Source organism: Anastrepha ludens, chromosome 4 (genome assembly GCF_028408465.1).
Source record: "Anastrepha ludens isolate Willacy chromosome 4, idAnaLude1.1, whole genome shotgun sequence".
NCBI lineage: Eukaryota > Metazoa > Arthropoda > Insecta > Diptera > Tephritidae > Anastrepha > Anastrepha ludens.
Genome location: NC_071500.1, coordinates 3,006,273 through 3,030,438, shown reverse-complemented (window position 1 = coordinate 3,030,438; position 24,166 = coordinate 3,006,273). Strand labels below are relative to the sequence as shown.

Genomic DNA, 24,166 nt, shown 5'->3' with positions numbered 1-24,166 from the left:
GGGTTGAAGTTGATGAAGTTTCCATATTAAATGTAGAACCGCTTTACACTAAGCGAAAAATCCACTACCATTTCACAGTTCAATTGATTAGAAACAGTATTCACTGTGCATTGTCTCTTGCACCGACATGTCTGTGTAGGCGTCTCTGCATATCCATCTCTAATTCCGAAACATTTTTTCCTCATGAATGCATAGATTTATACGGCTACGGTCGCAGCAGCTGTTTTGTTGATGCTCGCTGCTGCTTACTCAGCCTTGAAATTGTGCGCAGACATGCTTTGGCGCCAAAACTTCGCTTTATAAAATAAATATATTTTTCCACAAGATCAATCGATTCATTTTTTCTACTGTTAACTTTGCTGTTAAAAATCGTTGGTGGATAAAACCAATTTTATGAGACACGCATTGCTCCATTCCAATGTGCCGCATGGCGAACAATGGAGCTAGTCGCTGCATACAAGTACTTGTTGCTTGGTTCGTTGCTCGTAGCTATGTATCGTTGAATTTGTAACTAAGACCTTTGCCCGCCGCCAAGTGAGTGTGTGGGCGTGTTTTGTGCGCAAATACCTTTGACTGCCGCTTATGCCGAAAATATAATTACAACTGGAGATTGCTGTTGGTGATACTGAAACTAGCGAACCTAGCTTAGCACAGCGTTATGCCCTGCGGCACCTTGTTGGCTGCTTTCAATTGGGGGGAAAATTAGCTAAACAAATACTTGTTAAGCAATCGAAATTTGAATTGAAAGTGCAGCGGATTAAGAGCAAGAAATGGGCGATGTCAAGGTTACAGGCCAAATGGTAAACATCGACAGCTGTGAGTAAGTAGATATGTATTCACATACACACATACTCATGTACACACATCAATATACTCAATACTTTAATGACTACCTCTAATTTTGTTAATTTTGATGGAAATTTAATTTGTATAATTGCCCAGATATCGATTTAAGTAATAAAATTTTTGCGCAATTCCCAACAGGTCCGTCTTACTTATTTATCCGTTGATTAATTGAATGCTCAATATTTTAAAACTCAGTCTAAAGTTAAAAGATTTGACAATTAGGAGTGAGTACCACATACATATGAGTACGTACATATATTTACATCGGCGAAGCCACTGTTGTGCTACCGGTGTAGGCTGCCGTTCCAGCCGCGCATGGCTTGTGGGTGACCATTTGCTTGGCTTGTGCTAATTTTCTACATGAAAACATGGCGCGGTATTTGTCACTCCTTCAGTTATATGCCTTAGTATGCAAATTCAGTGCAAAATTTATGTGGTCGAAGTCAACTTCGGCTTGATTTACTTAAACTTTTATAAGCACCTTTTTTCTTCATAATTTTATAAGTAGCTTTTTATGGTAAAAGTGGTGTAGGCCGCATGTCTAAGAAAATAAAATGTGATTAATCATAGTGAGGTGGAGCAAAAGTTATGCATAAACGGGTGTGTAAAAGCAGCAGCGTATGTGTTTTACTTCTAGTGTAAAAAATACTTGATTACGTACTCGAAAGCTTAGGCTCAAAAGTTTTTACCCTACCTCATAAAATACTAATTTCAATACTAGTAACTATTTCAGATATAATATTGAGATATCTGATTTTAAATAATAAAATTCTTTAAACCTTTTTAAAACCGCTCGTTAACTGAAAAATCTGGCATCCCTAAGTGAAATCATAACATGGCTACACCGTGATGAAAAAGTTCCCGAACAAACTCCATATGAGGCTCTAAATCAACTTTCTTCAGTTCTTCTTGTTCTGTTTTTTTTTTTTTTTTTTGTTAGGTTGTCATATCTGTGATTAACATTCCTACCATTCCCACTTTTTTCAATTTTAAGAAAGGCTTTGAATTTGCAACAACCAGTTTGTATCAAATTTTGCGTTAAAAATGGATTCAATGGTGCGAAACCCTTCGAAATGCTGGGAAACTGAAATTCATGCAAAAAATGGACCATGTTGATATTGCCAAATACATGAACACCAACGCTCGATCCGACCCAACATTTATCAAACTCATCATTACAGAAAACAAGATGTGGGATTATGAGTACGACACTCCCTCCAGACATCAGGCGAGTGAGTGAGCTCCTAATGAACCAAGACCAGAAAAAAAATGACGTCGTTTTCAATCAAAAAAGAAAACGGTGCTCACGGTTTTTATGAATTCCAACGGTATTACAAGTCACGAATTTTTGACAGTAGATCACACAGTAATTAAATACTATTATTTGGGCGTAAAAAGATGTTCACGTGAGGCGATTCGCTAAAAACAAAAGAATTTCTGGGAAAAGAACATATTTTTTGCACCTTGATGACGCAACATCGCACAGTGACATCATTATTCATGAATTTTTGACCGAGCTATCGAACTCATTTGATATAGCTCCCTGGAATTTTTTTCTGCTTGATCGAGTCAAAAAATCACTACGGGGAACACGTTTTTTAACAGCTGAAAGGAGGTATTGGAAAAATCGAAGACGACTCCGATGGCTATACCGAAAATAGAGTTGCGGAAATGTTTCGAGAGCTGGACAAAACGCCGACATAAGCGCGTTGCAGTTGATGAAGGTATCACTTTTGAGGAAGGAACTTGTATTTTGAATTTCTGAATATATTTGCGGAACTTTTTGATCAATGTGGTATAGTCCTGTCGAAATCAAAGAAGCCATACATTTTAGCTCACGATGGTAGTAGTGAGCGCTACATTTAAAAAAACTTACTAATGTGCAAACTTCATCAGATCTCGATTTCCTCCTTATTTTCCTCCTTTACGCATTCAAAATTTATGATTTCCTTTGTTAACCGCCGTATTCCAAGTATGGAAAGTTTTTTTATTGTATCCTACTTTATTTTCTTAAAACCCACTAAAATTACAATACCGTTTGAAGTCAATACAAAATAGACCCTTACCCAATGTGATGTCTAATTTCACCTCATATGAGTGCAAAACTCAAGGACGCAAATTTTTTATCTTCAAGAGCGAAGTAAATCGGACCATTCTAGCAAATAATTAGTACGAGATTTTTTTAACAGATTTTATTCAGGCTGGTGCGCGAAGTTTTGAGTCGACGTTCCGGTGTTTAATTTCATATTGCGGCCACAGCAGCCCCATTTTCTTTGCATCAACCCGCACAGCAGTGGGCCTTGCAAGTCAATCTAAAGATATTTTTGCACGAATTTCCAAAATTTGTTGCCAATAAACATAGAGTTTAGGTAACAGAAGGAGCACTTTGGAAAGAACATCGTTCAAATGTAAAGCGAAGCAACCAAAAGCCTCCCCTACTAATGAGTTTCTATATTTTGCATTGTTGGCGTGCGCTTTTTATTATTTTTTGAAAATTAAAAACTTTGTATAAAGCATACATATGTATGTAGACTTGTAAATAAAACAAAACGTGCGATCACCCCGAGCATTAAAGAAATTTGCATTGCGTCGAAATTATTTCGTCTATTCGAATTTAAAATTCATTACAACGCACCGACAGCCGAAAATTGGTCGAACGCGGAAATATTTATTTTATCAAATGATGTAAAACATTTTATTCCAGATTTTTATTCAAGTCAAATTCAAAGTATATAATTACAATTGTGTGTGAGTCAAAAGCAAATAAAAATATGTATTTATATATGTGTGTGTACGCATTTAATATATTGCCAAAACAAAATATATATTGTGGAAATAATTACATACACACTTGTGCATATATACATATGTGACTTCATAAGTACCTTTGGCACGTACGATTAGTGACTCAAATTCAAATTTCAAAATAAGTCTAAAATGTCGAACACTAGTAAAATGCGCAAACATGCACAGATACACATCTACATGCACAAAGAAAAAAAAACAATTATGTACCCGCGAAAACTTTAATTCGGTTGATGTATTTAAAACAAAATGCGAGCGAAAAAAGTGTTGAGCGTAGAATTGTGTAATCGAAAGAAATTGTGCTGGCGAGTGACGCGATGGTTTCAGACAAGCCGGCAGGCACAATTACCGCGCAACACAGCCAAAAGAGGGCCAATTGAATAAGCGGCTACCAAAATGTGCAAATAATGATATGGCTGTGGCGCTAGCGCTGGCGCTGGTGCTTCTGCTTGTGCGTCGTCGCTGAGAATCCAATTGTGGCGCGATTGTAACGACAGCGCTGATACCGGCTTGCATATTTCGCCAGCCCGTCCGTCTCGATCGTCGGCGTGGAACCGCCACCATCGGTTGGCACTTAGAGTTGGCTTACTTTATATTTGCGATTAATTTATGTCCAACATTTTCATTATTTACTATTTTGCTTTCTTTGCATCTTTGTTGACAACGGCGCACAACAATAACTTGTTGCAATGGTCATATTTGGCAAAGGCATACCAAGTGACTATGCATACTTGTGTGTAAGCATGTACGTATGTATAGGTAAATAAATGTTTTGTTGTATTTGTACGTGCAATGCAAGCTGATGCACTGAATTTATCTGAGATTATTAGAGTAATTTGTGGGAAGTGGGTTACGGGCGAACTTTGTAGCTCTTGGCACATCTTTATTTCGGGGTAAAACCCCCGTCGCAGTAAGTATTAGAAATTATTTAAGATTCATGGAAAAATGCAGAGATGTCAATGCAGATAAAATGTCGAGAAGCACTTTTGACTTTTATGAGATAAATAACCAAAACTCTTGCACTAATTTGCAAACATAAATAAACTTCAAGTGACTGTTGTGAATGTAATATTAACTTTTTATGCAGTTATTTGCAGGTATCGGAGAATTTATAAAAAATTAAGTACAGAGATGTAATCAGACATTTTTAGAATTTTCCGCTATCTCCCTTTGACGGATTGAGACTGGATATCTGAACAACTTAAACGCTTGGCAGAGGAAAAACATCATACTACGTTGTGTTAGGTATCAAACGTGCGTCTGAAAAATAAACGCACGCATTAGTTTTTAATGGCTACAAATATTTATATTCTCTTTTACAGTTTCACGATATTTTTTACATCGCTCGGCATTTGAAAATGTTGCCCTTGTATTGTTATAATTGCTAAGTGTTCTAACGCTCCATCTCTACGGCGTGCGTTCTAACATCCGAATTCTACACATTTTGAAAATCCGCGTTCTAAAATTCTGCATGGCCAAGCAAAAAATAAAAATTTATATAATTGCATTTATCTAGCTTTAGTGTTTGATAGGTTTACATATTTTACTTGTGACAGTTTTTGTGCCGAGTCGTTTTTGCATATTTTCGAGCGCTTAACTATTTTCAATGATATAATAGTGGCCCATTCATTCCTTTCCACCCCGTTATTATAAGAAGTCATAGGGGTACAAATTAATAGTGGTTAGGGCGACTATGAGTTAAATTTTAAATAAAAATATTACTGAAGCGATCCACTTTGTACTGCGCTTGTGTGATACCTGAGCTCACAATAGCTGTAAATTTCTAAATAGCGATTGATTTGAAAATAATTCATCCGATAACCAACTTTTAATAAATACAAAGTAGGGCTATTAAATGAAGAGACTGACAGTATTATAGCGTCAAACGCCAGTGACTGCCAGCTGTTAGGCATGGCTTTAGTTTGCTACAGAGTTGTTTTCCGTCTTGATAGAGAAAATAATGGCTTAAAGTATCTTGTTCGAACAACAAAATGCTATGAAAATGGTATTTTACTTTTCATTCTGAAACGAAGAGCCAACTTCCGCTAGAAGAGCCAAACTTCACCGAGAGCTAAAAAAGCTTGAATGCGTAAATCAAAATTCAAATCAATTATTGTTTTTTTTTTAAATTCATAGAATTTTCCAACTTAACTCGGTTCCTGAAAATCAGATTACTGAGCAACACTACTACGTTCTTATTGACGACCCGAATTGTAGTAGTCCCCATTGCCTTCAGGAGATTTTCTGGCCAACTGTTGAACCATCGCATTAATTGTCGAATTTTGATTAGTTCGACTTATTTTTGCTTTTTAAGATGAAGTTGCGTTAAAAGGATCAAGGCTGGAGTTCTTTGATGCAATGAATGAGAAGACGACATGTCTCTTAGATTTTTTTTTTTTATTATGAATAAATTTGATTTCCAATCTATCAGTTGACAATCAGCAATTTTTTTAAACATAAGAATTATGACAGGATTAATTGCGCTCCATTGAGTCCAATCAATATATTGTAAAACAGTTGTATTCGCTACAAATCAATTATGTTTCCTCAAATCTGTTTGGGAGATCTAAAATATGAATTTTTTTAAGGCGTTTGACATCCATGCTATTGTGTAGAAGATTTCTTGCAAGTAAGTTTTCATGGTACGACAGTCTGTCTAGGTATCTTCGAGAGGCTTTGGTGATTTCATTTCTAACATAATGTACATTTAAGTCTTTGTGAATTTCGAAGTTAGTTATGTACCAAGGAGCACCAACAATGCTTCGTAAAGTCATAGCCTGGTATCTTTGCAGGATTTCAATGTTTGAGTTACTCGCTGTTCCCCAAAGCTGTATTGCATATGTCCATACTGGCTTTAAGATAGCTTTGTAGAGCAGTACTTTATTTTCGAGACTAAGTTGTGATCGCGAGCCTAAGATCCAGTACATTTTTTTCGTTTTAAACTTGAGTTGTTTCTGTTTCTCTTTAATGTGGGTTTTCCAGGTCATTCTTCGGCCCAAATGTACTCCGAGGTATTTGACAGTTTCACTTTCAGGTATGGTAGAGCCATTCAAAAATACGGGAGGAAAATTCCCGGTTCTCAAAGTAAACGTTATCTGAACAGACTTCTGAGTGTTAACCTCCATCTTCCAATTCATTAGCCATTTTTCAACCATATTCAGTTGTTGTTGTAGGTGAAGTGATGCGTCATTACGATTACAGTTTGTGGCAATAAAAGCTGTATCATCAGCATATGTTGCAGCATCTATGTTACTGTTAATCGGTAGGTCAGCGGTAAATATTGTGTATAGAACGGGGCCTAATACGCTCCCTTGAGGAACTCGAGCATTAATTGAGTACAACTCTGAAGATTCATCTTTTTCATGGACATAGATCTTTTTCATGGACACTAAGATATGACTTTATAATTAAATAGTAAGGAGCTGGAAGCCAATTTTTTATTTTATAGAGTAACCCTGAGTGCCAAACTTTTTCGAATGCTTGCTTGATATCTAAAAATACCGCAGAGCAATACTGTTTATATTCAAAAGCATTCTTGATAATTTGAACAATTCGGTGACATTGCCTAGTCCCATGCCCCCTCCTAAACCCAAACTGATGGTCAGGTATTATATCGCAGTCCTCTAAAACAGGTAACATTCTTCTTAAAAGTATCTTTTCATATACCTTAGAGAAGGTCACCAGCAAGCTAATTGGACGATATGAAGACGGGCAGTGCTCTGGTTTGTTAGGTTTCGGTATCATGATTACTTCGGCGCATTTCCATTGACTTGGGTAGTGGTTGAGTCTAAGCATCGCATTATATATCTATAATATATAGGTAAGAAGTCCAATACATTTTGGAGGTAGAGTCTTTATGGTAAATCCATCAATTTTGTCAAAACCTGGAGATTTTTTAAGCTTTATTTGCTAATGTCTCTTAGATGAAGAATATCTCCAGAACTGCTACCAATAATGGAAGAAGAGGGGTGCATAATGAAATTTGAATGTATTATTATTATGAGAGAATTTAGCACTGCGTGCTGGAAGATTTATTTCATCCCTTGTGAATGTAGGAAGCAAAATAAATTTTTTTACGTCAGTCTCGTTACATCATAGCCACACCTCGTATGTGCCTGCATATTTACGTAAATCCCAAAAAAACATTTTTTGGAGCCATGGGATGATAATTATGTAAAATATTACCTGCGTGAATCGCATAAAAGGAGAAGTGATTGAGTAAAATGTTTCCACCTGTAACAAAACGCAAAGCCAAGGTCGCTCAGCATGAAGCGTTTGAAACGAAAACAAGAAAACTGCACTGAAACCAACTAATTCGAGTGTCAAAAAAAGTTAATTTATTCTGATTTTTCAGTGTCAAACTCAAACTAATTAGTTGTATGCAAATTTTTACAATTTTTACTAAAACATCAGCATTTTATATACCGCGAATTTACTGCATCAGATAATTGGTAGCCGCAACATTCTGGCTATTCAACTTGAGGAGAACTGAGAAAAGGGTAGATAGGTGAAATCCAGCAGACGAATTCTTTGGATTTCAATATGAAATAACGATTTTTGTTGCTCTGCAGTCTACATATTTTCTACGGTGATTTTATTTAGTTTAAATTCAGGTTGTTTTTGTAAATAGCTTAAAATGGATATGGGAGAAAGTTTGATGACTTGCTAGGCAACAACAAATGAGCACGCCGAAATGCGCATACTCCTACTTCACCTTCTTGGTAATAACTAATTATAGTTGGTGACACTAACATTGTTAACGGCAAATAGAGAGATTTGAAGAGTAGGAAGCTGGTGGCGTTTCTATCGCAACTTCACCTATCTATACTAATATTATAAAGAGGAAAACTTTGTTTGTTTGTTTGTTTGTTTGTTTGTAACGAATAGGCTCAAAAACTACTGGACCGATTTTAAAAATTCTTTCACCATTAGAAAACTACATTATCCAAGAGTAACATGGATTACATTTTATTTTGGAAAAAATAGGGTTCCGTAAGATATTTGGATTTTTCGGACACAAACTGAAAAAAATCTTATATATAAAATAAAGTCAACTTTTTGTGTGTGTTCGCTAACCGGCCGTGTCTGCACCGAATTAAACCAAACTTACACACATTGTTAAGAAGGTATTGAAGATGGTTTCCGTATAGTTTGGATACCTATTGGTGGATAGGGCTCGAGATATAGGTCAAAACGTGGACCCGGGTAACCTTCGGATGTGTATGTACAATATGGGTATCAAATTGAAGCTGTTGGTGAATGCTTTAGTACAGAGTATTTTTCATGGCACTCCGTGACTAGGGTCTCGAGATATAGGTCAAAACGTGGACCCGGGTAACCTTTGGTTGTGTATGTACAATATGGGTATCAAATTGAAGCTGTTGCTGAATGCTTTAGTACAGAGTATTTTTCATGCCGCTCCGTGACTGGGGTCTCGAGATATAGGTCAAAACGTGGACCCGGGTAACCTTCGGATGTGTATGTACAATATGGGTATCAAATGGAAGCTGTTGGTGAATGCTTTAGTTCAGAGTATTTCCATCCGCTCCGTGACTAGTGTCTCGAGATAGAGACCAAAACGTGGACCCTAGAATGTGTTTGTACAATATGGGTATCAAATGAAAGCTGTTGATAAGTGCTTTAATACGGGGTAATTTTCATACCTATTGACGACTAGGGTCTCGAAATATATGCCAAAACGTGGACCCGCCGTGTCTTTGAACCGAATTAAACCAAACTTACACACATTGTTAAGTAGGTATTGAAGATGATTTCCGTATAGTTTGAATACCTATTGGTAGATAGGGTCTCGAGATATAGGTCAAAACGTGGACCCGGGTAACTTTCGGATGTGTATGTACAATATGGGTATCAAATGGAAGCTGTTGGTGAATGCTTTAGTTCAGAGTATTTCCATCCGCTCCGTGACTAGTGTCTCGAGATAGAGACCAAAACGTGGACCCTAGAATGTGTTTGTACAATATGGGTATCAAATGAAAGCTGTTGATAAGTGCTTTAATACGGGGTAATTTTCATACCTATTGATGACTAGGGTCTCGAAATATATGCCAAAACGTGGACCCGCCGTGTCTTTGAACCGAATTAAACCAAACTTACACACATTGTTAAGTAGGTAATGAAGATGATTTCCGTATAGTTTGAATACCTATTGGTAGATAGGGTCTCGAGATATAGGTCAAAACGTGGACCCGGGTAACCTTCGGACGTGTATGTACAATATGGGTATCAATTGGAAGCTGTTGGTGAATGCTTTAGTTCAGAGTATTTTTCATGGCACTCCGTGACTAGGGTCTCGAGATAGAGACCAAAACGTGGAGCCTAGAATGTGTTTGTACAATATGGATATCAAATTGAAGCTGTCGGTGAATGCTTTAGTACAGAGTATTTTTCATGCCGCTACGTGACTGGGGTCTCGAGATATAGGTCAAAACGTGGACCCGGGTAACCTTTGGATGTGTGTGTACAATATGGGTATCAAATGAAAGCTATTGATAAGTGCTTTAATACGGGGTAATTTTCATACCTATTGATGACTAGGGTCTCGAAATATATGCCAAAACGTGGACCCGCCGTGTCTTTGCACCGAATTAAACCAAACTTACGCACATTGTTAAGTAAGTATTGAAAATGGGTTTCGTAAAGTTTGGTTGTAATTCGGAGCACTGTCAACGGGTACAGCGTTCTTTTGAAGCAGCCATAATGTCGCTTACTTTTTTAACGCTTGGGGCGGAACTGAACTGTCAAATTGACAGTGTGAGTTACAATGGGTCTATATTTCTTTCTGATTTGGATGCCATAAGGAAAAAACGTAAGTGCAACATGTAAAAATTGTTTGTGAATTTTTTTGGAGTGGATTTTGGAACAGTGAATAATTTCTTACGAAATTTGAGAACTTAATGTGAAATCCGAATGAAATTATGTGTTCGTGAAAAAAAATTTTTTTTCGTTTTTTTTTTTTGAAAAATATAAACGGATAATGGTTAAAAAAGCTTCAATGCTTAATAAAACATATAAATTGAAACGAAAAATTCATGGATGATCAGGAAAAAAGACGATTGTTTATTCATATGCGTTGATTTGAAATTTAAAAACAATCTTCTTTTTTCCTGTTTTTCAATTTATATTTTATATTTACTCAAAAACAAATAGAAAAAAAAAATATTGTTTATGCCAAAGCGCTTGAATAAAGAATAAAGGAATAAATAATATGAAAATCATATATTTTCTGTTCTAAACCATATCTATTCTATTTTAGTGTACCCAGCGAAGGGGGCAGGGTTTGCTAGTAATTTTATATGGAGGTATGTACGAGTATTATACGTGTATTTGGGCTTGTGCCTATGTATTGATGTCATTGCGTACTACGTCAGATCGTTTTCGGCCAACAAGATCCATTTCTCTCTTCTACGTTCTAACATTGCAATATTTTCTTTAATAAATAGAAAATATATTTTTGTTTAATCGTCGCTCCTTTTGTCATTTTGTGTCTAATTCCATACAGAGTAGAATATCTTTTTCTACAAAAATTTTAGTTTCAATTTGAATGCCTTTTTGAGAATTATGTGACTTTTTTTTCTGTTCCAACTGCATTCCGTGGCTTCTTTTCACCAGCTGCTATTTAGCTTTTGTCTTTCAGGTGCTGTTTATTTCCTATTCATTTCATTATTTTGCTAATAAGTTCTTATTATTATAAATCTTTAATTGATTGTTTTTGTTTTTCTTTCTTAAAGTTCAGCGAACTTTTGTTATGATGTTGCCACTTCTAAAATTAGAGATTCCCATCATTTTGTTTACTTTTTGTCAATATTTGTATTTTTCCAACAACTGTTCTCTTGTTGATTTGCTGCTGATTTTCTTGTTTCAAACGTTTGCCCAAATTTGTTAAGAATAATTTATTAGCGTAGGTCCAGTGAAAACACTTTGAATTGAGTGATTTTTTCAAATACTCGTACAATACTTAATGTTTCGAAGATGTGCTTAACACGCACATTGCCGTGTGGTCATTGTACAACAACAGCAGCGTGGGCTCTGGCCTCTTACCCATGTGTAAACCTACAGTATGTAGGTATGGATGTGTTTTCTATGCACTCTAAGGTATACATATTTTGTATGGAGGAAAATTATATACAGGGTGACCAAAACGCATATTTTCAAATGTGAAAAAAAGAAACTATTAGAAAAGTTCTTCTGTATTCCTAGTAACAGAGAGCGAACGTACAGGGACATTCTCATTTGCAACAACCGCGCTCTAGATATTCTCGCTGAGTTGACGCGAGACCCATCTTTGCAGTAGTAGACCATAGGTTACCAAGGGAACCCTCATCGCGATGAAACCGTGTCTAGGGTCCCCTGAATTTGTTTTAGGGGATATATATATAACTTTTCGGTGATTAAATCGTCCTTTAAAAAGAAGAAGCTTGAAGGTCTTTAGCCATTCTATATAGAAATTTGAGAGCTATATTTGAATCAGGTTTCAAAATTAAGGTCTTCCTCCCACTAGCAACTGGTACCGCATCAAATATATTACTTTTAGAGCTAAAACGTTTGTGCCCGTTCAGACGACATAATCTACCCATCAGAGCCGCTGGATTATTCTCTGCACTATGTCTATGTCATAGAGCTCATAAATCTTAAGGGGTCTATACATCTTCTTCTTGCGGAGAATTTATTAAACAAAAAAATTCGCAAAAATATGTTTAGATATGGGAAGAAAAGTAAATTTTTTGATTAATTTACTAAGACATCCGGCGGCTGCCGTAGCCTAATGGGTTGGTGTGTAACTATCATTCGGGAGTACGTAGGTTCAAATCTCCGTGCATGAAACACCAAATGATAAAAAAGAGATTTTTTCTAATAGCGGTCGCCCATCGGCAGGCAATGGCAAGCGTCCAAGTGTCGTCTTAAAGTTGTAGGCCGCTCCATTTGTGGAGCAACATCAAGAGAGTGTACGCGGCAATGTTTTTTTAAGACTCACCCGAAATCGATAAATAAAAATATGTTAGCACTTCTTTTGTACAAGGGCGTGAATGATTCAAAATATGATATTTGCTTAGAGGTTTAATACTCGTCTTTTTAGTTTTCGTCATTTACAGATTCGAATATAGAGATTTTAGAAAGCGACCGAAATTCAATACATATGTAGCGATGTGCTAGATAATTAAAAAATGGGAATAAGCATAAATAATGCACCAAAATGGGACAAAAACAATGTAATCTAGGGGTTTAATGCCAATCCAACATTTGTGTCGCATTTTTAACATACTCGTACATACATACATTTGTACAGACATACACATGGTTGTATGTGGATGTGCAGATTACCACTTATGGAAAGCAAAATGTACATATACATATTTGAAAGGCGCTGTAGCAGTAAATTTTGTGATTGTGTGAAGGCGTAGGAACACTTTATGACCTCAGAATATTTTTTGCAGCCAAACTTTTTCAAACACATTCTCTATACGAATGGACAAATATTCTGCATATGTGTGGGTGTATGTGTATGCACGTGTATTACAAACATGCGTGCACACTTACATACAAGTTTATATACATATGCGCATATGCAGCATTACTCAGCTTCTTACATGGCAGAGAAGTGAATGAACGCGTCAACCTTAATTTCAGAACTGTTGCTTTATTTTTACAGATTTTCCATGCAATCATGAATTTCGTGCCGCCAATCAATTCATCGAATAAAAGTGAGAACAAACAAATAAACGCAGCTTGCATGTTAATTAGCCAACTTATGCTACTCCAAAATAAATTTCAATTGAATTTGGTCAATGTCCGAACAAATCTTAGCACGACTTCATAAATTAACAAAACAGCTCAGGAAGAAAATGAGTGCTCAATCCATAACCTTGAACTCTAAAAAAATTTAGGTGTGTAACCCCACGAACAAAGACGCAATGTGAAAGAGAGTTAATAAACGGGTTAAAATGAAAGCTCACACACGTCTCAAATAAACAATGCAATGATACGCATTTAACCCAAAGTGAGGATAATTGAACGAAGACACCTAACGGCGCGACGGTGGGTGGCATTTTATGTGCCAGACTAACGCGCGGGCTGAGTAAATCTTTCGCTTTGAAGCGCTGAGTGATTTAGTGATTTATAGATGGGCCGATGAGCTGATGGTAATAAAATGGCGTAGGTTAAAAGCCATTCACTCCACATGTCATCTTCTGTGGAATATTCAGCTAGGGATAGCGGCGAAAGCGTGCCGCCAATGTGTAATCAAAGTGCTAAAAAATTGTTATTTTTATATAAGTATATATAAGTTTAAGCATATGTATATGTGTATGTAAATATATAGTTCTGTATTTATATTTGTATATGCAGGTATGTAGGTATACTCATAAATGTAAATCATTTGCAGCGGCGCGTAGGCATTATTTTTATTTAACTATTCATTTTGGTTATATTTCCTCCGCAACTCGTTCAAGATCAAATCGGCGTTCGAAAAGCGCTTAAGAAGCGGCGTCCTGCTTTGCCTAGCATTGGTGCGCCCACACACCTCACACAACCAACAACTTTATTGCTAATTCTTTTTCATTTCCGATACCATTGAACCTTTTACTGTTGTTCTGAAAGCGTGTTAATAAACCGATAAGTATTTTTTAGCTTTTAATCGTGCTATTTTTCATTTTGATTGAGTTTTTTTTTCCACTATATCACTTAAATCCCGGACTTGTGTTTGTTGGACTGCTAGAAAGCGTCCGGTGACACTTCAGCTTTGGCGCTGTGTTGGCGTAATCTGCTGGACATGAATGTTCTTACCTTCGTAAATACATGTGCATATAGTAATGATAGTTACCCAGCAGGAAAATATCAACCCTTTAAGTGCATACTACGATGGATAAATTAGTAAAACCTAAATTCGGCCCGGACCGATCTAATATAGCCACCACCATTTTAATAAATAATTAGTATTTAATCGAGATTCTTCTGGCCAACGATAGATCGGGGACGCGAGGAAACTTCTAAGGCTAACAGAGATACCACTTTCACAGCTTTTTGAGAACTACCGTTATATGGCAGGTGGTCTTGGTTATTGACCGATTTTCCATATTTTCAACACCAAACTACGTTGCACAAAGAGTAATATTTGAACAAAATTTTATTGAAATATATTAATTTTTTTAGAATTAAGGTGCGCGCAGACGGGCCGATGGCTGCAATGATTCCTGTCATCAATCTCAGCATTCTGAAATATACGTTTGTGTCTATATCTACCTCGATTCCTTTATACTGTTAAATACGAACGTTATGTGAACAAAATTATGATACTCTTGGGCACAAGTGAGCTGGTATAAAGATGTAAGTAAATATTTGCCGTTTCATTTTGGCATCCTAACATTTAAGGATAATGAAAAACACAAATCAGTTGCTCTGTTGGTATCAGCAAGGTGAACTCATTCAAGGTGTTATTTCTAGAGCAGCGATTTGGTATTTTGAATGCCAAAGTGGCCTACTTCTGTTTGTTTACAAAATACGAAATTGCAACCACAAAATGCATGCAAATGTTGTTGTTGCTGTATATGAGTGTGCCACATATTTGTGTTTTCGTTTCTGTTGCTCGAACATTTTTTTAATAAAAATGGAAAGTTATGTTGATAGTTTGGTAAGTAATAATGAAAATTAAATAAGTTAACTAAATATAATTATTTTAATATATATTAGGTGGCCGCAAATTTCTCAATGCTGAACTACTGAAATTCGCAAAGTATTTGCTCGACTCCTACAAAGTAATACTTTTGGCGGGACCGCAGCCTCTGAGCGTAGAATAGAATAGAATAATTATCGCAAAATATCATGCAATCCCAGTTCCCTAAGTAAACTTAAGATGTAAATGGATTGGGCTTAATGTATGTGCCCACAACTTATCGCAAAATATCATGCAATCCCAGTTCCCTAAGTAAACTTAAGATGTAAATGGATTGGGCTTAATGTATGTATATGACTTTCTTCTAGGTGTAAAAGACCTAGATGTTTACTCGTCCTCGCTATGGCATCGACTTCCAGAAGAAGGTGTGTTGGAGTTTCGGTTCTAGTAATGTTAAGTAGGAAAAGCTTGGCTGGATGCTCAATAACTACATATGTGAAGCGGTGCGCGCTCGAGAACTACCTCCAGTGATGCACACACATGCCAACTACTGAAGCTGAGTCAGACATGTCCGTACTATCGTTAGGGCAGCCCTCGACCCCACGCAAGCGCTCAATATTTTATCGTAGGCCTAATTATCATAGTGTACATCCATTTCAAGATCTTTCGGCTACAACCACAGAATTCGCCTGTTAATCGTTTGCACACCATGAAAGTCTTAGTTGCTTTGGTCCCATTACCATGTTTCTTCCAGTTCAATTTCAATTCTGAAAAAAATTGAGTTTGACAAATTCTTTTAATAAGTTTTATCGCTTACTTACCCTTGCCCCGCTTTGTTCTTTTTTTAATTTTTTTAACTTTTTTTAATATATTTTGAAGTTTGAATTGGAAACTTTTCAAGTTCTTCCCTAAACCAATCGCAATAGCTTCATCCCTAAATTTGGCAGCATCTCATACCAACACGCATAGCGCTATATGAGCTAAAATCAACTATGTATACGAGCTGTGTTTTTGCTTTCAAACAAAAAAACAAATAAAAAAATAATAATAATATATGGAGAACCAACTAACGAGAAAATTACCCCACATAACAGCTGTGCAAGAGACCTGGGTCTTTAGGGGCCGTCTCTGTGGCTTAAGTGCGCTGAAAGGGGCCACGTTATTATATGACAGGAGTTCTAGCAGACCTAGGACCGGTCTTATAGTTTCATCCCATCTCACTGTGACGGGTCTTGAGCAATTCTATTGCCAAGACCTGGTAGCGGCTGAGGTGGGTTATAGAGATAGACGCGGATGGTCGAAGTTTGTGATTGCATCTGCTTACTTTCCTTACGATGCTCTGGAAGGGCCACCACCCGGGAAGGCCACTAGTCTCGTGAGGTTCTGTGAGCGGCGCAGTCTGGGCCTCATCCTATGTTGCGATGCTAATGCCCAGCATACAATCTGGGGCAGCAGCAAGTGCAATGGACGGGGCTCTCGACTATTCGAATTTATCGCCTCCTCCTGCCTAGACATACATAACAAGGGCTCACAGCCAACGTTTGTAACGGCTAGAAGGCAGGAGGTGATTGATCTAACCCTATCAAACTCAAAACTTGGGTGCTCAATCAAGAACTGGAGGGTCCTTGCCGAAGATTCGTGCTCGGACCACAGGTACATTGAGTTTCAGTGTGGCGAGGAGGCACAAATGCCATTGCCCTCTAGAAAACCAAGAAAAACAGACTGGCAGAAGTTTAGGGAGGCGTTGCGGGACCTTGGCGTTGCGCCACCAAGACTTCGAAAAGAACAGGCCATTGAGGCGGCTGTTGAGAAACTCAACGCTGCCCTAACCGAATGTTTTGAGTCAGCCTGTCCAATTCGACCTCTCCCCAGCCGGACTCCCGTTCCTTGGTGGAATCGAGAGCTCCAGATGCTGAGGCGCGAGTCGAGAAAATTTCTAAACCGGGCCCTCAAGACTAACCTTGCAGAGGACTGGGAGCGATACCGTGATGTTCAGAAGAACTACAAGAGGCTTATTCGGGAATCGAAAAGAGCCTCATTTAGGGAATTCTGCAGCGGTATTGAATCTCTGAGTGACACGGCGAAATTGGTTAGGATCCTGAAAAGGGACCCAACGGCAAAGCTGGGGTCACTTAGGAAATCTGATGGCTCCTTCACGGAGCGGAAAAGTGAGACACTCAGCTTGCTGATGGAGTCTCACTTTCCTGGCAATCAGATAAGCATCAGCCGACAACAGCCCTTATTGATAGAGGCAGTTGTCAAAGCTGCTATACCTTCTCGGCATGACTGGTTCGTTGCCAGATCTGTGGTGAATGAGGCCGCCATTCGATTTGCCATCAAATCTTTTGGCGACTACAAGTCGCCCGGACCAGATGGCATATATCCTGCCATGCTGAAGGAGGGTGCAGAGTTCGTGACAGCAGCCCTGAAGAAAATTTTCTCGGCATGCCTGGCACTGGCTTACATACCACGCTCTTGGAGGATGGTGAGGGTAGCCTTCATCCCAAAGGTTGGAAAAGACGACTACACCAGCCCCAAAAGCTTTAGACCCATCAGCATGACCTCTTTCATGCTGAAAAGTCTCGAACGACTGGTGGAACTGCGCATACGTCAGAAGTCGCTGAAGGCTCACCCTCTGTCTCTATTTCAGCATGCCTATCAGAGTGGAAAATCCTGCGAGTCGGCACTGCAAAACCTTGTTGCTAGGGTAGAGCTGGCCATCGACAGGAGGGACTACGCTATAGGTATCTTTTTAGACATAGAGGGGGCGTTTGATAATGCCACTTTTGATAGTATGTGTAACTCTGCTAGTAGGCACGGCGTAGACCGGGTGCTAGTAAATTGGATTCGTTCGATGCTGGCCCAAAGAATCATTTCGGTGCGAGCAGAGGAAGATCTGCTGGTGTCATCTAGGGTTAACAGAGGCTGCCCCCAAGGCGGTGTGCTGTCTCCGTTGCTCTGGTGCATGGTAATCGATCCTCTACTCACCACCTTAAACGATTCGGGAGTCTACGCACAAGCATATGCGGACGATGTTGCTTGTTTGGTAACAGGCTCTTCGCTTATGAACATCTGCAGGAAAGTGCAGAAAACTCTGGATCGGATTGACACTTGGTGCTTTGCGAACGGGCTGTCGGCAAATCCCGCCAAGACTGGTATTGTCCTCTTTACCAGAAGGAGGAAGCTTGATGGACTCGTTCTGCCAAAGCTAAAAGGAGTCACAATCCAGCTATCCAAGGAAATCAAATATCTTGGAGTAATCCTCGATAGCAAGCTCCTATGGAAATCACACGCTGAAACAAAGGCATCAAAAGCGCTGACAGCTTTCTGGCAGTGCAAAGGTGTCTTTCGGAAAACGTGGGGTCTCTCTCCTAGCAAGGTCCTATGGATCTACACGGCTATGATAAGACCCATTATCACCTATGCATCAGTGGTCTGGATGAGCAGGCTCTCCCTAGTGGTAGTCAGGAGGACCTTATCGAGACTACAACGCGCTGTGGCCATCTGTTGCACCGGAGCTTTTCCGACTACTTCAGGCCCGGCACTAGATGCTCTGATTTGTTTACCACCACTTGATGCTTTCATCCGAAGAGATGCCTTGAAGGCCATCTGCAGACTGAAACACAGTGGGAACTGGTACGGCCCTTGTCCGGCATTGGAACACAGAGAAGGCATGGACATCGATCCAACGATTCTCTCCATGCCCCTTGACTCCATGCCATCAAGGGTCGTACTAGAAAAGAGATACAGTGTAGTGCTACCAGAGGCTCAGTTGTGGGGAGACTCAGAAAATGAGCCCGGCAAACACTGTTTTCGCATTTTTACGGATGGCTCCAGGACCGAGCATGGCTCCGGCTCTGAGGTCTACGTGGAATCCAGCGGGACAAAACTGCACTTTGCTCTTGGAATGCATGCATCTGTGTTTCAAGCGGAGGTGTATGCAGTTCAAGAAGCGATGAACTTTGTTGTGGAAAAACGATGGAGAGGCAGATCTATATGTGTCTGCAGCGACAGCCAAGCAGCGCTTATGGCCTTAGACAGCCCTCAAACCACATCAGGGGTAGTGAAGTCCTGTAAATCCAGGCTGAACTATGTCGGCAGACATAATAGCCTGATGCTAACATGGGTCCCGGGACACGTGGGTATCGCGGGTAACGAGACCTCTGACTCCTTAGCTAAGATGGGCTACAAACTTCTTTGGCCCAGAGCCCGCTTTGCCACTCCCCTCTGCGGCCATCACGGCCACGGTTAGCAAATGGGTAACTACTACCCACAAGCGAGCTTGGCAGGCTGAGAGAGGCTGCAGATGGACAAAACTGATGTTACCTGTCATGTCCGATCGACTGTCGCAAACCCTTCTGTCATTAAGCAGAGGGGAGTGCAGACGGCTGGTAGGACTGATGACGGGCCACTTTCTGTGGGCAAAGCACATGGAAAGGTTGGGCATCTCAGACAGTGTACTCTGCCCAGCTTGTGAAGAGGAGGATGAGACGGCGGACCCATTCCTGTGTGTCTGCCCCGCCTTCGCTCGAATCAGGTTTGAGGTCTTTGGCACTGATGTGTTAAGAAGCGACCATCTTGGATCCTTGGCACCACAAGATCTACTCAGATTTCTTCGGAGATCGGGTAGATTTAAAGAAAATTAAAAGGGAATCCAAGTGTAGTACAATGGACTCAATTAATGTCTGAGTGCTGCACTTGCTAGTTGTCCCGACAAAACAAAAAAAAAACGAGAAAATTAAAAGACAGAGGGTGAAAAACAGTTTAGAAATATTTCCACAGTAAATTAATTTCTTTATCGGATAGTAGGTGTTCTTGTTATTTTTAGTTCAATATTTGAAGATAAATTAAAGGATTCCTTAAATGCGTTTCTTTATTGCAACCACGAATTTGGTAGAAATATTTGTTTGTGAATAAAATTTGCATAAAAGAACTATAGTCGGTCATTCTATCCCAATCATAAAGCTTTCACTAACAGTGAATACCACTGTGCAGCATAATTGAGATTTCACAACCAAGATTGAGACTTGAAATGTGGTAGCCACAGATTTAAAATTATGAAGGAAAAGGCTTTTTTACAGAATTGTTATGAATGAATAAATTTCGTGGTTATGAACTATATGGCATTATTATTTTTTACTTTTCTAAGATACAAACCGTTATAAAAAAGTAGTACCTGATTTAAAAAGAGCGTGTGCTTAGAGCGGTATAAAGCTTTTCGCAAGTTCTGTGCCTGTTGAAATTCAGAGGTTGGCAGCACTGCAAGAAATAGCGAACGAAATGAAATGAAAGAATTGTCAAAACCGGTCGTTATTTATATGTTGGTGACTTTACTGCGCTTATGGCTTCTGGTGACGCTCCAGCATGCTTGTCCAGCAGGCTTATATGTGTGCGTGTCGGGTGCTTGACGCTCAAGAATGATAGAAAGAAGATTGCTCCCATCAGAGCGTACGTGACGTCACGTTTGCTGAGTTGTGCAGTATTGCCAACCATTTGCTCTTCGCAATAAATTTAGTGCTTTTTTATACCCAAAATGCAAAAAATTTTACATTTCGTGTTTGTTTCTTTTTTTTAACTTAAAGCTACCGAAACTTTAAGTTAAAAAACAAACTATATTATCAAACAAAAAAAGGTTAAAAAAGGTCACTCTGAGAAGATTTTAGTGCTAATGAAAATTTTTTTACTCTTATAAAATTTGATAATTTGAAAGGGCAAATCTAATTTTTGGCTCCATTTAAGGTTATGCAAAAATATTAAATGCTCAACTCTTCTTAAGATTGAAAACCTTTTTACACATTTTAAATAGCCTTTGAATTTATTGAATGCGAATTAAAACCATAGAGGTGTAATTGTTTCTTCCGGTCATCAATCCTTAGTGGGACTTAGGACATTAAGAGTTATACTCATTGTACTAGAAAATACTAAAGAAACCATACTGACATGTTTACAAAAAGGATACCTTATCTAGTTACATAACTTCAAATATAGCAAAAAAGTCATTCCCTTAACAAAAGAGTATCGCTTAACAAAAATACCTCATAAATTAAATTGTACATAAGCATAACACATTTATTTAAACAAAACGCGCATTTTAAAGACAATTTGTCACGCATACAAAGTTCTTTAAGTGATTCAATAAAAATTTGTTGGGTTATTTTCTTTGAATGGGCATTTTAGTGCGATTTTATATCCAAAGCTCGGCAACACTGCAGTAGCGAGAGAGAGATTTAACTGCCGAAAGCAGAAGAACACCAACAACACCTGCAATCGCGGACAATGCCACCAGATGTTAAAACAAAGTAAAGCTAAATAAAACTGAATGAATTCTTTAAATAATTATTAAAAAATGTATATTTTACAAAATTATAAATATGACATTTTAATTAGAACAGCTAGAAAAATGTCATGAAGAAAGAACAAAAACTCCGAGACTAAATAACAAAAACAAAAAGCTAAATCAAGTTACGAAAATGGTAATCTGGCCATACTGGAGCTAAAATCACGTAACTAGTTGTCAAATTCGCTGAGCGCAAAGTAACGGAACCACGATAGGCACCATCTCATTATTCTTTCCATCATGCTTGACGCTAATATCTAAAATTTTTGATTTTCATCATTCAAAACAAGGCGAATTTATTACAGGTGACAGCAAACACATATAAGTAAAACCCTACATGTATTTGTTGTTGCGTTTGGTGCAACCATCACGTCAAAATCAGCAAGCAAATGTAAACATACGAATGTAAACATACCAATACATACAAACAAAGCATATCATTTTGACATAAGCCATACCTACGGTGAAAAATTCACCTTAATAAATTCGCCTTGATTCAAAAGCCGACAACAAGTATGTGTGACACGAAGCAAGTACGAGTGTCACCCGACACGCACACATATAAGCCTGCTGGACAAGCATGCTGGAGCGTCACCAGAGGCCATTAGTTAGTGAATTAACGATTCACTAGAAATTCGCATCATCTCTTACTTAAAAAAATTGCAACGCGTGTATTTCAATTAAAAAGGACAATGAGTGGAGGCAGACATTTGGCTAAAGGTAATTTAAAGCAGGAGTCATTTTGATATTTATGGAATGTTGTAGAATGTTTAGTCATGCATTTCCTGCATACTCGCAGTATGCAGCGATCGATTGGGTACAAATTAAACTCAGCATGACCTTCAACTTATGTCTCGTCATACTTAGATAGCATCAAATTAATTTGCACGTACCTAAAATTCATTACATTGTTATCAGAGTTATAAAAGGTATAGAATTCACTTAGTGGATTTATGCAGTCCATTTGGCTGGCATACAAGTACCGCCGAGATATCGCACTCATTGATTAATCGTACTTTCAATACTTATGTACATACATTTGTATGTGCATATGCGCTATAGAAAACTACACATCGGATTTTCAATACTTTTACTATATTTCTATAAATTTTTACATATATCTAAATTAAGATTACAAATTATTTTAATAATTACCAATCTAACAATATTTACCAATTAGGATCGCAAAAACCTGAGCTACCAGACGATGGAGTTATACGTTTGTATTCCATGCGGTTCTGTCCCTATTCCCATAGGGCGCATTTAGTTCTAAACGCCAAAGGTATTCCATATCATACCATATTTATCAACCTTACTGAAACCCCTGAATGGCTGACCGAATTCAGCCCATTGGGAAAGGTGCCGGCAATACAATTACCAAAAGAAGAGGGCAACCCAACTTTGATTGAGTCTCTCATAATTGCTGAATACCTCGATGAGAAGTACCCCGAAGTTCCTCTTTTTCCTAAATACCCTATAAAGAAAGCACAGGACAAGGTACTCATTGAGAGATTCAACTCTGTGGTTAGCTCCATGTACAAGGTATTTTTGGGTGGAAGCGAAGCGGCACCAGGTGCATTAACTGACATCTCGAAGGGTCTAGATGTGTTCGAAAAGGAGCTGAGCTCGCGTGGAACACCTTACTTCGGTGGCGAAAAACCTGGCATGCTAGACTATATGATTTGGCCATGGTGTGAGCGTTCTGCAATGTTAAAATATTTGCTACCGGACAAGTATGAAATGGATAAAGATCGCTTTGGAAAATTAGTAAGTAACACTTTAGCACAAGCAGTTTATAAACATTTCAGTAAAATAACTAATTGATATATTATTATAGATCCAATGGCGAGACTTGATGATAAACGATCCTGCAGTAAAAGGGTTCTATTTAGATGGCGAAACTCATGCCAAGTTTATGAAAGCACGTCGTGAAAACGTTCATAACTATGATATGCTCGTGTAAGACTTTTCTTGGTTGCATTCCACGTGCGTCATAATATAGTGTTAACTATTAAGTATGATGTAATGTAACTAACGCGCTGTGCGATATTGCTACAATTATGAAAAACGATGTGCTCCTACTTATACATATGTACATATAAGATATCATAATCTTTTTATTTTGTCTTTGTATACTTGTTTCGATTCTGATTAAAATTTTGGCTATCAATCACTGATTATTTTTGTCTGATTACATTTTCAGGAGTGACGCTAAACGACAAAGAACTTGTTGAGGATTGAAAGCTTTTTAGTTTGATATTGGAATATTTGAAGTAAACATCATTCACTTTTCTTGATTTCCAATCGTCTCTAAAATCAATCGGAACCATCGCCATGCTTTACATATCCTTGTAATTGTCTAAAATCATTATGTGTATATACATCTCATATTTTTTGTAGATACCCACAATTTACTGAAAGAACTCAAATACAGCACATTTGTTTTGTAATAAACTGTTATGACCTATTCGTGATTTCTGTAAATGTTTAAAGGGTTTGATGTCACGCATATTTCTATTCACTTAATATACTTGGCTTTGCACTGTTGG

The 24,166-nt window shown here is 38.2% G+C and overlaps 1 protein-coding gene across 2 annotated transcripts; it reads left to right on the top strand.

Annotated features, from left to right (window-relative positions):
* Window positions 1–22,192: 22,192 nt before the first annotated feature.
* Window positions 22,193–24,071, top strand: LOC128862136 (pyrimidodiazepine synthase-like). 2 transcript variants are annotated; one of them, XM_054100599.1, is made up of 4 exons: window positions 22,193–22,337; window positions 22,798–23,384; window positions 23,455–23,576; window positions 23,821–24,071. In XM_054100599.1, the coding sequence occupies exons 1-4, from the start codon at window positions 22,310–22,312 to the stop codon at window positions 23,849–23,851; spliced, it is 768 nt and encodes a 255-aa protein (XP_053956574.1). In that variant the 5' UTR covers window positions 22,193–22,309; the 3' UTR covers window positions 23,852–24,071. The 2 variants fall into 2 exon arrangements, 1 of the variants encoding a protein (XP_053956574.1); XR_008454428.1 differs by having other exon boundaries at window positions 22,194–22,337; window positions 23,455–23,709.
* The last annotated feature ends 95 nt before the right edge of the window (window positions 24,072–24,166 follow it).

What these genes read in the sequence shown, in the direction of transcription:
- LOC128862136 (XM_054100599.1), top strand. Translation starts at nt 22,310, where the DNA reads ATGAGTGGAGGCAGACATTTGGCTAAAG. An exon ending in AGGCAGACATTTGGCTAAAG is followed by an intron (nt 22,338 to 22,797) that starts GTAATTTAAAGC and finishes TTTACCAATTAG; the next exon opens with GATCGCAAAAACCTGAGCTA. An exon ending in AAGATCGCTTTGGAAAATTA is followed by an intron (nt 23,385 to 23,454) that starts GTAAGTAACACT and finishes ATATTATTATAG; the next exon opens with ATCCAATGGCGAGACTTGAT.